At 42.3% G+C, this 13,886-nt stretch overlaps 2 protein-coding genes and 1 long non-coding RNA gene across 3 annotated transcripts; all 3 read right to left on the reverse strand.

Annotated features, from left to right (window-relative positions):
• Positions 1–1,768: 1,768 nt before the first annotated feature.
• LOC136489840 (BTB/POZ and MATH domain-containing protein 1-like) lies at positions 1,769–4,739 on the reverse strand. Its single transcript, XM_066486371.1, has 4 exons — positions 4,649–4,739; positions 3,397–3,467; positions 2,189–2,616; positions 1,769–2,135 (listed from the first exon to the last, which is right to left on the reverse strand). Exons 1-4 carry the CDS (start codon positions 4,737–4,739, stop codon positions 1,769–1,771), a joined length of 957 nt encoding a protein of 318 aa, XP_066342468.1.
• Positions 4,740–5,852: 1,113 nt separating this feature from the next.
• Positions 5,853–11,146, reverse strand: LOC136485893 (uncharacterized). Its single transcript, XM_066482701.1, has 6 exons — positions 11,051–11,146; positions 10,467–10,914; positions 9,578–9,633; positions 8,441–8,508; positions 7,779–7,846; positions 5,853–6,373 (listed from the first exon to the last, which is right to left on the reverse strand). The coding sequence occupies exons 2-6, from the start codon at positions 10,896–10,898 to the stop codon at positions 6,311–6,313; spliced, it is 687 nt and encodes a 228-aa protein (XP_066338798.1). The 5' UTR covers positions 10,899–10,914; positions 11,051–11,146; the 3' UTR covers positions 5,853–6,310.
• A 1,162-nt stretch (positions 11,147–12,308) lies between these two features.
• Positions 12,309–12,917, reverse strand: LOC136487409 (uncharacterized). The gene is made up of 3 exons (XR_010767244.1): positions 12,796–12,917; positions 12,552–12,664; positions 12,309–12,490 (listed from the first exon to the last, which is right to left on the reverse strand). It is a non-coding gene; the product is annotated as an uncharacterized lncRNA (long non-coding RNA).
• Between the last annotated feature and the right edge of the window lie 969 nt (positions 12,918–13,886).

Consider the following 13,886-nt stretch of genomic DNA (forward strand, 5'->3'; position numbering starts at 1 on the left):
GGGCATATCTAGTAACTGCCTCCGTAAATGGACAGGGGCCTCCAGTAAAAGGACAACCTTTGAAAATCATTTATAAAGGCGGGCGTCCTAAGACGACCACCTCTAAATATTATCGAATAAGAGAGACGGTCACCTTTGGACACCCATCTCTGTAAATAAATTCTAGAGACGGGCATCTTATGATTCATGTTATTAGGGGATTTCTGTTTTTTTTCGTTTTCCTAGGAGCACCAACGGAGAAGGGAAGGGTGCCCGCTTTCCTTTTCTCCCAAGATTAGGAGATTCAGGAGTTTTTTTTCCTTTTTCCATAGTTATTTTATTCGTCTAATTAATTCATAAAATTAAAAAAATCAATAACTCAGATTTGTTTGAGCTTGGCCCTGTTCGCTTCTCTTCTAATCCGTCTTTTTTAGCTTGTTTTTTTAGCCGAAACAATGTTTCGGCTTGTTTTTTCAGCAAAGCGAACAGGGTCATTGCCTTCTACCTCGTAATGAAAGTACCGAAGCATTGAATGCGCTGAGTAATAACTGTTTTTTGTTTTTGTGTGTGTGCGTGCGTGGTGTGTGTGTGGGGGGGGGGGGGGGGGGGGGGGGGGTCTGCTTCGCTCGCCCTCAGTAGCACAGTAGCACTGCATCGTCCCACCAACCTGACCCAAAGCCCCGTGGGGCTACTGGCCAGGCTGAACCCTCGATCACCCTTTTTCGCTCAATTTCGAGGAAACAGCCAGCATAGTTTCAGGTAAACATAGTCCTCTAGTTACCCTCGTGGAGACCTTCGCCACCGTCCTTACCGGTGCCCTCTGCGAAGGGTGCCTCGTCTCCTTATTGCCCTTGCAAGTCAAAAAATTTCCTGCGGAATCGACGAGCCTGGTGGAACCCAAGCGACCTTCCCGGAAGCGCCATCTCCAAGGCATGGAAGATGATGGTCTCCCCAAGTGGAGCCCCAACGGCGTCAGCTGTGGTGCTCCCATGCGCTTGTAAAAAGGGTCCCTAGTCGGCCTGGTGTGGCCTATAATTATCCGGTGGGCACTACAGCAATGGATGCTGAATTAATGGTTATTTACTACTGAATTTAGTGCTGTCTCATCCGGTCCCACTTTATATAACCCTTGCATTCTATCACCCTGTGGGACACCCTCGGCGTCCTCCGCGCTATTTCCTAGCGAGGGTAGGAGGCTCAGCGAAGCCCCCACAAATTTTAAAGAACACATTTGGCCACAAATAATCATGTTATTGAGGGGTAACATAGCTCTGTCCATTGACTCATTGTATTGCACCATCATTTTTACTTACATTTATAAATAATATAAAGAGAACAATATATATATATATATATTAGTTCCTTGTTGAATTTTGTCCTTTCAAAGACGAAGGCAACGAAGATGTCAAAGAGCGACCTCTGCGAGCAGCTCGTTGAGGATGGATGGCCCACTATCTCCTAATTGCTGAAAGCCATCGGTTTACGCGGCTGCCTTCAGATTGCTACCTGACATGAGGAACTTGAAACATGCCTTCCTGAGCCCATTGCAACCATGTTGGTCGGCCAATGACATGAGGAACTTGAAACATGCCTTCCTGAGCCCATTGCAACCATGTTGGTCGGCCAATGCCAATACCTTTCCAACGTTGCTCGTGTCAATGGAGCTGCAAAGCTTGTGCTCTGATAGTAGCTTAAGCCTGTCTAAGCCATATCTATCCGATCCACCACGACGAGTAAGTGCTGAGCCATGGCCACCTCATCATCAACATCCTCGTCGTCATCATCCATCTCAGGGGTAGACGAAGTGGAGCAGGGCCCTGAACACCCTTGCTTCGATGTCCTCAATCCGCACGCAAGCCAAAGTCTTCTCCTTCATCGGGCCAAAGAGCTCTGCCATGAAGACCGGTGACCGAGCGGCGAGTATGCACCTATGCACTGCTACGGTCTCCCCAGTGACCTCAAAACTAACGTCCGTCGTCCCTTCTCCGCCAGCAAGGAGACGGCCTTGATGCAGGTGCATGTCAGACGGCGGCACAGCGACGAGTCTATCAGTCGTCGCATGGTCCTCTCTATGGATCTCGTTGTAGACGGTGACGTCGTATCTAATCCTGAAGCAGTCATCTCTCAGGTACGGCGACTGCTCCAGCGCATGCCTCCTGAATTCCTGATGAACCTGTGGAAGCCCCACGGAACACCGTTGCACATGAACCTCTTTATCTCGCCGCCGCGGTGGACGTACACGAACGACGGCACCGGCTCGCCGTCCCTGTCGAGCAAGCTGAACTTGAACTTCGCATAGGCGTCGATGCCGTGGCTCTGGTCGAGGTGCAGGTAGACGGATATCCAGCCGGCGTTCTTGACTCCGCGGCCGTCGGGGAAGCTGTGGATGGACCAGCGGCATCCTCCGAGGGTGAAGGCGCAGGACATGAAGGAGTCGCCCTTGATGAGACGATTGATCCGGGAGTACCCTTTCATGGTCAGCACGTGCGACCCGGCCACGGACTCAGCGACAATATGGCTGACGCGCTTGTTGGCGGCGGCACAGGCACAGGTGGCAAAGAGGTCGGCGTGTTGATGGAGTTGGAGCACCAGCCCGCCACCGTCGCTAGCAGGCGAAGGAGCATGGAGAACGAACGGCTGTAATGCGAACAACGTGCGAGGGATTATTAGGATGCAAACGAGACGGAGAGGCTGCGATCGTTATTCATACATACAAGGCTCAACTTAGCTAACAAATTGTTTTAAAACGTTTGACATTGTTAATGATAATTATGAAGCACGCTTCATGTTTCTTCTACTCAAATTAAATATATGTATCTATATCTAATAATAAAGAGAAAAATTTTCTGGACAAATTTTTTTCGTCCAGCCTTGCCAATGACCGAGTCGGTCTAGAATAGGGGCTCGCGAGGTCTCACGGTGGAAAAAGAGATTAGGAGTGGGGAGAGAATAGAAAGGAATTCGGGTCCAGATGTAAAGATGCCAGAGAGAAAGAAAATGTGTAAGGGTCTTAATAATTTTTGAAATAAATCGGGGTTCCTGATGCAAAATATCTAAATCTGAGTGGGCCTCTCCTGGTGGGCTTTTTTTTTTTGACTTGGCCGAATCGTTGCAGTTGGGTCGGCTTCGTTGTGGGCTGGACCAAGCCCATACAAGCCTTTTTCCTTTTCTTTTGTTTTTCTCTTTTTCTATAAAAAAGAGAAATCTTGCAAAATTCACCAAAAATCATAGAAAAATCAGAAAAATGTCAAACCAGTTTTAGTTTCATAAAAAATATGATATATCAATAGATGCTCTGAATCTTGTTAGGTTGTGCTTTGTCTATAGGTGTGTTAAATCATCGTTGTGTTAAATCATCCTTGCATATGTTCCATGCATATAGGTTCGGCGATGACCGAGAACGGGACAGAGGCCGACCTGAAATACGCAGAGGATGTCCTCGTCGTCGGTGTTCCCGGTGCCTTCACTAACTCTTTGTCGTCTGGTCCCTGCTCAAGACAAGCCCCATTGCACAACCCCTACTTTTCAACACTTATTATGATTGTTTGCGCATTAAGTTTTGAGGAGAAAGATTTATAACTTCTTATGTAGTTTTGGTAAAAAAAACAAAACTTATTTTTACTAAATATGGATTAGTCAATGGGACACTAACTATTTCGTGAACCGAAATCTTAGGCAGATTATTGTCTAATGAAATCTAAACAATGTATTTATGTAAATCCTGACAAGAGCTGCCATGTTAAAAATCAAGAGAGATCTTCCGTCATAATCATTGGCGGACAGACCAATCCTAACACATCGACCAAAAAGTTACGGAGCTTGATATGATGCGTCAAAAAAGCTATAAAGGTCGATATTGAGTCATAGAAACACATAGGTAGTATGAAAAAGCTACAAAGTTGTGATATATTTATACGTAAATAATTATACGTTTTGCAACAGAAAGAAAAATATATACCAAGGTATATTTTAATTTGATGTAGGTTTAATAGGCATTATTATTTATTGTCAGCAATAACATATTATGGATGTGATGGTCATCATAAAATAAATTATAAAAGCATAAAACATAAGTAGATATATACCATTCACGTTATCTTTTTGCATGATTGTTTAGTAGTTTTTTTTCTCCCGTTACAACGCACTAGTAACTATAATAAGTGGGTTTAGTTCCTCATAAATGACTGCAGGCAAAAAAAAAATTTATTCTCCTATATATGTAGACTATATGTATTGCAGGGACATATTTCCTAGTGACTAATAAGATCAAGGTGAGTCTCTGTTAGAGACCTGATAATATTGAGATGCCCCTTAGATCGGTTACTTGGGCCTACTACCTTTCTGGCCCAGTAACTTTAAAGGCCCATATGGATTTATCCATTGCCTGCTTCTTCTTTCCTTGGTCCAAAACAAAATTGCAAAAAGATACTGCCTGACTAGATCCATAGTTGATAAAAAAAACAGACTAGATGTACATATGGGCCGGGGCAAATGGGCTGGCACGAGGCCCGCAATTTTGGCCTAGCCATATGAACGAGCACAACCTGAATTTTATAGGGCTGGGTTGGTACAGCCTTTACTATAGTGCTGTGTTTGGGTATGAGGTAAGTCTCGATGGGTAGCATAGGCAAAACCCGATATAACTGTCGGTTTAACCTAGGAGTATCACCTCGGCTTGCATATAACAAGATACTCTTCTCGTCGGCGGCGACCGCCTCCATCACAATGCCTCTGTTAATCAGGCTTTTTGGAGGCGCCATTTACAAACACGCCCGCCTCCATTAATGGTCCCCAGAAAACACCAAACCTAAAATTTTGCAACTTTGGGGAATCAAACTCATGTCCTATCGTTCGGCAGTAACATCTCCCTAACACTACACACAGTCATCTGTGACTATATATAATATGTTATCTTTGTATATCAATATTTCATAATTTTATACTAATCATTTTGGCTACTAATGAACTCAAATGGAAAAACATTTAACTACAAAGTTTTAAAACTTGTCAAGCACTACAACTTTGGTATATGATGTCTCTACATCCAAGATTGGTTGAAAATTTCAAAAGTTTGAATCTCAAAATATGTTAATTTAAAACAAATATTTGAGACTCTAAATGACTTCAAATAAAAAAACTTACCAACAGCAAACATGTAGCTTGGGTCGGCCACTAAAACTTTGGTAATGACTATGTGAATACTCGAGGTCATCTAGGAATTCTAAAACTTTAATTTCAAAACGTATAAACTTAGAACACATATTTAAGACTTTAAACGACTTCAAATAAAAAAGTTTTCATTTACAAAGTTGTAGATTGTATATATTGAGAACTACAACTTTTGTACAGACCATGTCAACATCTGCGATTGTTTGATAATTTTAAATTTCACATATCAAAATATGTGAACTTACAACAATATTTTGGGACCTTAAAAAGTTTCAAATGAAAAACATTTCAACTATGAAGTTGGAGATCACGTGGAGAGTTAGAATTACGCCCTGTTCGCTTGTCTTAAAAATGGCTTGTTCGGCTTCTTTTTTCAGCCGGAACAGTGTTTTTCTCTCACAACAATTCAGCCGGAACAGTATTTTTCAGCCAGTTTCAGCCAAGTTTCAGACCAGCGAACAGGCCAGTACATACACATACATAAGAAATATCTAAGCTAAGACATATTTCCTTTGATGACACAGGGTGAACTGGTGCTACAGATTACATACATAGGTGCAACTTTGACTTGAAGCTGACAGCTCTCAGAAAGACAAATAGAAATACTATTCCCTTCATAGGCATGGGACGCAGCCACTCATGAACCGGCGCCGCGTTTAGTTCGTCCAATTCAGCGCCGCTCGATTCACTGATGATTACTGTAGTGCACTGTAGCATTTCGTTTGTATTTGGTAATAGTTGTCCAAACATTGACTAATTAGGCTTAAAACATTCGTCTCGCAAAGTACAACCAAACTGTGCAATTAGTTTTTGATTTCGTCAACATTTAGTACTTCATGCATGTACCATAAGTTTGATGTGACGGAGAATCTTCTTTTTGCATAGCACTAGAGTTTAGATTTTAGTGGAAACATGGCCCGGGTCGGTGTATGCTTGCTGTGGAGTGGGCCAGTCGACTACGAATGCGGGGGGTATATAGAGGTGACGATTGCGCCTACCGGCTCTTGCTGAGGCCGCGTGTGTGGCCGTGTCTGCGTTGCCGACCAGCAGCAGCTCTGCGGGGCCCACTTTCTTGCGTAGCGTGGTGGTGAGCTTGATGGAGTCCAGGCCGTAGCCCACCACCAACACCTGGTCTCTGCCGTCGCCACCGAGCGTCACGGACTCAGCACCTCCCATTGCACCGGCTCTTGTCACACGTCATTTGCACAATGATCACGATCTCTTGCTGCGGCAACAACCATGTTAGTGTTTATTACTGCAATAGCTAAAACTAAAAGAGGTCTAACAACAGAGCTGGCTGACACAAAGCATTCATGCGTGGTACCATTTAATTTGGACTCGCCCAGTTTTTAACTTTGACGGTCAACTGTGATTGTACCATCGTTTTTTTCGACATTATGATTTACCTTTGTTTTTTTAATCTAAAGCCACCTTTCGCCCCTTTTCTATAGTTCTTTAGTTGAATGCTAAATAAATAAATTAAAGAAAATTAAAAAAATCCAAAAAAAAGTAAAACAAGGTACTAAACCCAGACATATCCTAACCAAACATGTGCAACTTGTTAAATTTTTCTTTTTTGAAATATTTGCATTTTGCTGAAAAAAATCTGTCGAAATGATGCCCAAATATTTCATGTGAATATGGAGGTTAAAATCCCCTAGTACTAACGAATTAGGGGAAATTCATATGGGAAAACTAGTTTTTTTTAGCTAAACCAACAGCATTAACTCCTCTAAAAGGAATAGGGTAAACTCTGCCTTCATTTTGAAAATGGCAGGGGCAAATTAAACCAAAAGGTTAAAAATAAAATGAGGGTAAAATTACAACTTGACTTCAAGACATAATAACACAAAAACCCCTTTTTATAATCTTCCTTTAAAAAACTGTAGCTCATCAAAATATTGTCAGCTTTGGCTTCAGCTTTTGCAATCCACTACTCATATTTTCCTCTGGCTTTTACAGCTTGCGCATATTCAAACCTTTAGCTAGCTAATCCTTGTTCGCAAAAAAAAAAAAAAAAACTTTAGCTAATCCTTGTTCGCAAAAAAAAAAATAACCTTTAGCTAATCCTAACTGAAATCTCTAGCTAACCCAAACGGACCAGCTCTTCCTGCAGTAACTTTTAAAATCCACAAACTAAAATGTGGGGCATTTAAAAAGTCTCTAGGTTTTATCAATTAGAATGTAGAGCCTCTTTGGCGGGGCACTTTTATACCTCCTTCGTGCTCTAGATGAATTGTTACCAAACACTTCCGCCAACAAAACACTCAAGGAGCTGGAGCTGTTTTTGTGCTGTAGTGGCTGGCTGCTCCAATTCTAGCTGCAGCTTCAGCAGGTTCCTAGGAAAGCCACAACTACCGTAGCTCCACAAACTCTTGGGCTCCTCTGCTAGGTCTCAACTAACCTCTCACTACACAACTCTAATTCGTTTTTATTTGTCAATCTAGGAGAGTTTGGCTCATGTATGCTGTTGAGGGAAATTCAATGAGATACAAAGATATCCAAATTATTAATATGACGCACCCTACCTAGCAAGCCCAAGCAGATTGATACAGTATATATAAACATAGAACAAATTGAACAAACCCAAGCACATGTAGTACCCTTAACACAAGAGAATGGCCACCTACTCGAATGATGTCCGTCCCGGGAAAGCGATGCGCGTCCTCAAACTCAGACAAATTGAACTCTGTTAATCCTGTTGTGAAATTAACACACAGAGCTTCAAAAAGTGTAAAAGATCTTTTCTTTAGTAATAATTCATTCAGTAAAACTCGACATCTTAAATATATATAGTCCCTATAAATATATATCACATTCAAACAAAACAGTTATAAAGTTTTTTAACAAGAATCAATGCTTGCATACATTTCCACATGGCATAGGTACGTAACAACTACATAAGAAATATATCGTTATCATACTTTAAATTTGTCAATTTTGGGCGGTCTTCAAAACATCACTTTTAGTACTATTCAGCCTACTGGTTACAAGTGGTATAAGAACTTCTGTAATGGTATCATTTGCTTTCCAATGTGGTAATGTGTGCCGGAAATTACATTAAGAAAAAACAGTCTGTGCTGTTTTTCATTCGATACATGTTTATAAATATGATTTTAGTCATTATGTTTACAACCTCATGTTACCATTAGCTAATCAAATCTTGACATACGAATATTTTCCTTACAAGATAGATAGTTTCAGACAAATGTTTCTTAAAATGTTAAAAAACTTCCACTTGTCAAAAGATAGTTCCATATTTTTTTTTGAACCTAAGATAGTTCCATCTTACTTGACGATGGAGCACTGTGCACCTCTCTTCCTGTTGCTGCCATTGTTATCCCATTATTAACTCCAAATCTGCCACAGAAATTCACATATATTTGTAAATGACACTAGTGAAATCTCATAGTGAGAGGCCGTACCAATTACTGTGTTCACTGTCACTTCCTTATCCATCAATAGAGAAATTAGATAAAGAAGCGCACTTAGAAATCTTGTTGTGCAAACGAAATGTGCACTTCCTCTGTGGATAATTATTTCGTCAAATCACTTATGTGGGTAATTGCAATTATGATCTAGGACTCAATAGTTCAATGCATGGAGGAACAAAAGCTCAACCGCGTAATGACCCAGTAGGCTTCCAGATATTATTATCCTGTCAGAACATCACTTTTAGCTGTATGAAAATTAAAACACCAAGTGCCTGAATTTTTAAGTGTTCAGAACTGAAGTTAACTTCAAGTTACTTGAGTTAAATTTTCTTATAAGTTTTGAAACCACCAGCATACTTGACTATATTTAGAATATGGCACTACTAGAGAACAGACTTTAGAACGATGTCCCAATTTGGCATTAGCCTCGGCATTTTTTGCCCCCGGGACTAGAAGGCCTTTAGTCCCGGTTGGTGTCTCCAACCGAGACTAAAGGCCCCTGCCCAACGGCTAAACCGGGACTAAAAGTCCTCCAACCTTTAGTCCCGGTTGGTAATATCAACCCAGACTAAAGGTAGACCCTTTAGTCCCGGTTGGTAACACCAACCCGGACTAAAGGACCATTTAGTCTCGGTTGGTAACACCAACCGGGACTAAAGGTCCCCGGATGGGTTAGTTCAAAAGGAAAGCATCCCATTCATTGTTAGATGTGTTGTGCAAGTGGGGTGGTAAGCTACGCGCAAGGCAGTGCATGAGGTCTTGGGTTCGAATCTCACAGGACGCAGCGGTGGGAGGCATTATTTTTTTTAAAGCTGGGAGGATCTTTAGTCCCGGTTGTGGCAAACCGGGCCACAACCGGGACTAAAGAAACACCTTTAGCCCCGGATTGCTAGTCCCGGTTGGGAAACTGGGAGTAAAGTTGGTTCCCAACCGGGACTAAATGTCATATCTGTAGTAGTGTGGAGAGAGAGAGAGAGAGAGAGAGAGAGACTGACCTAGAGTCTTCAGTAGTCAAATGACTGCTATATGAGATATCCACCTCTCCTGCATCCTAAAGTAGTCAAATGAAGCTAGATATTATATATACGATGAAATATTTTTTTAACCCGGCCTGAAGAATAGAATTGACCTACTTTATAAGAAAAATCAGGCCTGAAAACCTTACAGATGCACAGATTAATAAAAGAAAAACCCACAAAACGTGAAGACAAAAGCCCTGATGGCCAGCTCATGACAACCCACTTACACATAGAGGTAACACATAAACCAACAATGCCCAAAATGTATTTATTTGAGCTATATTGTACGCTGGACCAGACAGAAACCAGTAATGCATAAGAAAGTAATGTGACAAGTTTTCTGAACTACAGTTAAATGACTATGATTAATACCTTGTAATCATTTCCTTTGTGCTATTTACATTTCGAGAATTATATGTTTGTGACTTTTGACCCGAAGTTTTCAAACCTTCCCTACTTTCGACAATACTATACCCTCAACCCACTTACACTTATGTTGTGCTGAAACATCTGCCAGCACGTGTCTATTTATCGAAGCTGTAAAGTGGGCAGAGCTGAGTTAGAAAGTAGATTGTCAGATGGTTATTGGTCATTGTGTTGGTTGTTGGAAAGTTTTCAATCTATGGCCTCGTCATCCAGAGTAGCATTGTTTAGGTCAGTATATGTTCTATCAGTAGCAGCTGAACTGATTTAGCCACCATTTAACAATCATCACAAGTGATTGTTGCTTTACAGCCTGGGGGTCTACATACACAAAATCCACAATTCTACATATTAATTACGGGGCAAGCATGATTCGCTAGTGCTATATATGTATCTTCCGTATATACTCCATGGAGCAAAAGAGTAAGGAATTAGCGACAACCTGTGTCTGTGTGAGAAGACGATGAGCACCACCATATCTGACAGTGTTTGTCAAAGTCATGGTGACCCTCACAGTGGTGGCAAAGGTCCCTAGCACCGTCTTGTGCAGTATATCATCCTTGACCCGTCGCAGCTTCCTGGACATGTCCCCGGACCCCAATAGGCGGCATGCAACGTTCCTCCCTTGGCAGACTGTGACAAGCTTGAGCGCGTGATTGAGGGTCCTCTCGAGGCCCGCCAGCGCACGGTGCATCGCTGGGTGGTTCATAACTGCCGTATTCTTCAGCAGTAACAGGATATCCATGATGGTGGCGGCAAGCTCTTCGATTTCTCGGCACTCCACCTCGTTCTGGCGAACAGTCTGTACAGCCTTCTTGATCGCCATCGCAGCTTTGATGATCTTCTCTACACTGGCCAGCGCAAAATCTGCCATCTTTCCGCTAAACTAGCTAAGCAAATTAAGTAATAGGTGGATTTGAGAAAGAGATGAACCCTTCAGATATGAGTTGATAAAAATTCTCACAACAATCAAAGAAATTACACTCGTACATGAGGAAGGAAGGAAGCAAGCGCGCAACCACTCACCTTTGGTTATTTCTGTGCCTCCTTAATTTATTGTCGGTGACCGGCCGGCCTACCTCTCCTTCCTAGCTAGACGACTCCACCAAGCGAGGAGCCATATATTGGATGGGGAAAGCCATACTATGATACTAGCAAGCTGCAAAGGATAGGCTGTTCATCAAGTTACCCAGAAGCCTTGTTATATGTTTTCCCTCACAGCATGCACAAGGGTCAAGGACTCAAGGGTGGCTACCGCGTGGCGAATTTCCGACATAAACCGTCGTTTTCAAAGGTGGACACATCCACCGCGTAAAAGTTGATAAGAAGCCCTCTGCGTTGGCACCACATATTTTAAGTTTTTTTGATGGATACAGCAGCATACCTGCCTACTACGCGTATGTTCGTTCATACCTACCATGGGACGGCGTGACGCATGAGGGTTTTTACCAGGCCACCTGCTTCTCGATGCAATGGCTGCGATAACCTGACATTTATTTCCTACTCCCGGGTGTAATTCCTTGCATGTGCAGAAGAATTTAAGTTTGAAATTCGTTTGGAGAATAGTGCCAATGGGATTTTATTGAAGATATTTGACACTGCACCTGTTTATCACCTGTCGCACGGCATATTTCTTTCTTCAATACAGTGTCCATTTGTGTCTATTTGACCTGTAAACATAATGTCAAGACAGTAACTTTAAGAGTTTTATATTCCTTGATTGCAGTGCTCCAACCTAAATATTATTATGACTTCGACCACGAGATCAGATGGAAATCTGCCCACAAGACCACATGGCGATATGTCATCGGCTAAAAGGAAATTTGAAGCACAAACTACTAATTTAAAGACTTGTGATAAAGATGATGAAAGACGAGCTAGAAATCAAGAATATCAGCGTAACTACCGTGGAAGGCTACAGGCCAAGGTTGATGGTATAAAAAAAACAGCCTGATGCAAGCACTATAATAGCAAAGCAACCAGGTTTGATAATAAGCAATGTTACTACAATACTATTTATATAGTATAATGCCCGTGCTAACGCCACGGCTTGAAGTCGTGGAACACACATGAAAATAACTGATTGTATTTGAGCATGTATACAATCCCCCAACGGTCAATGGAGTTGTCCCGTATGTTGTCTGCGCTCCCCCAACGTGTTAGCATCTGGATACGGTGGTGCTATTGCCGTAACATAGGATGAGGGCCATAAAAAAATAAACTGTAATGCCTATAACTCGATAAGTAGACACATTCTAAATAACGTATTCTTACCTGCCAAAGATCCTGGTTGATCCGGTGGTATTGAACGTGCACTTGATTCAGCCTTTCGCCGCGCACGATACTCACGTTGCTTCCTATTTCTCTCCTCCCTTTCCTCATTGGTTTATTGAGCCCTTATCGTAGCGCGGTACTCATGTTGTTTCATGTTCCTTTCCTCCCTCTTGCGTTCTTCTTCAGTGCAAGCTGTTTGACATGGTGGTGTTGTTTGTATCTATGTTGTGGTAATATGTGTCTATGCATGTACCTGGGGTATGGATGTTTGTTATATCGCTGAACGCAGTGCGTCCGTGCGTCGACGTCCCCATTTTCAAGTTAGGGGCTATCTCAGTGGAATGGGCTTATAATCATAGATAAGCACTGGTGAAACAAAAAATGAAAACTCTGAGTTAACTAAGATGAATTTGAGAAGCAGCAAAACTACAGGGAATGGGTTTGTTATCAGTTTACAGCTGACACAATATTACACAAAGTGCAGTGTGATCATGAACCTGACGACTGAATTGCTCCTATTCAGGTTGGATGGAGGTTGACTTCCTTCCTTAGAGTAGAAACCTGATTGTCTTCCAGCTTTTTCTGGTAACACTGCCTGGGAACTATCTTGCAAACCTGAATTTGAAATTGACATTCATTCAGAAATGGTATTGGCATATTGACAAATAACTTGCATTGTGCTTTCTTAGCAGGTAGTAAAAAAAACTTTGTCATAAGAAAGATCAAATTATTACAAACAGTGGTGGCTAGGTGGCTTTGAGTAAAGAAGAAGTGAGTGCAATACTGCTAAACTACGCTGGTACTGAAACATATGGCTGTTCAATTCAGTCATTTTGAGATGTTTAATAGCAAAATTAAACTGTTGTCGTGGGCTAAATTCTACAACTTAAGGGGAAAAAAAGAAATGGACGCGTCATATATAGAACATCGAAATGGTAACGTGTGCAGCCCTGTGATAGACTCCAGAACTAAACCACAGCTAATATCGACATTCAGAACAAAAGGAATCAGCGGCAATGCCACGCATGTGCAGTTGCCGTCTGCTTGCCAACGCACCTGATAGCGCTGACGGTGATGATCAACGCGCGTGTCAGGGAGCAGCACCTACGGGCCACGGCAGAACGCGATGCGACGGTGATGATCCACATCACAACGATGTTGTGCCCAAGAACCACCAGTGCGGTGCCAAAGATGCAAAGCCAGGCAGAGGCCGAAGAGTACCTGCATTGAAGCAGTCAACTGGATTAAGAATCCAGATGGCAGACCGTAGACGTCATGACAATCTAGTTGGTCTCTAGTACAAGCAATTGACAACAGAATAAAATTTGGAAAGAATGGTGTAGGAAGAGTTCCTCGGGTCGCAATTCAATGCTAGTGAATTGCAGAGAGATCAAACAAGGCTACAGGCTACCGATGTTCGCTGCAACTCTGAAATGGACGAACAGTGAGATGATGAACATCAACAGTTGCTGAACTGCACTTTGGCAACCTGAAAACAGAGCTGAGTTGTGGAGATGCTACTGATACACTACTGCTCATTAGCCAACACAAGCACGCAACAGAAACTGACAATTATCAAGTCAAAAGG

Source organism: Miscanthus floridulus, chromosome 10 (assembly GCF_019320115.1).
Source record: "Miscanthus floridulus cultivar M001 chromosome 10, ASM1932011v1, whole genome shotgun sequence".
NCBI classification, from domain to species: Eukaryota; Viridiplantae; Streptophyta; class Magnoliopsida; order Poales; family Poaceae; genus Miscanthus; species Miscanthus floridulus.

Bases quoted from the DNA above. Each gene is read 5' to 3' on its own strand.
- LOC136489840 (XM_066486371.1), bottom strand. From the start codon at position 4,739: ATGGCGCCTCCAAAAAGCCTGATTAACAGAGGCATTGTGATGGAGGCG. The intron at 3,468-4,648 runs GTGATACTCCTA...TGTCTTGAGCAG, and splicing joins CTTGTTATATGCAAGCCGAG to GGACCAGACGACAAAGAGTT. The intron at 2,136-2,188 runs GTTCATGTGCAA...TCAGGAATTCAG, and splicing joins CGCGGCGGCGAGATAAAGAG to GAGGCATGCGCTGGAGCAGT.
- LOC136485893 (XM_066482701.1), bottom strand. From the start codon at position 10,898: ATGGCAGATTTTGCGCTGGCCAGTGTAGAGAAGATCATCAAAGCTGCG. The intron at 9,634-10,466 runs GTTGTCGCTAAT...TGACTACTTTAG, and splicing joins GTCTTCTCACACAGACACAG to GATGCAGGAGAGGTGGATAT. The intron at 7,847-8,440 runs GTAAGATGGAAC...ATTTCACAACAG, and splicing joins GCACAGTGCTCCATCGTCAA to GATTAACAGAGTTCAATTTG.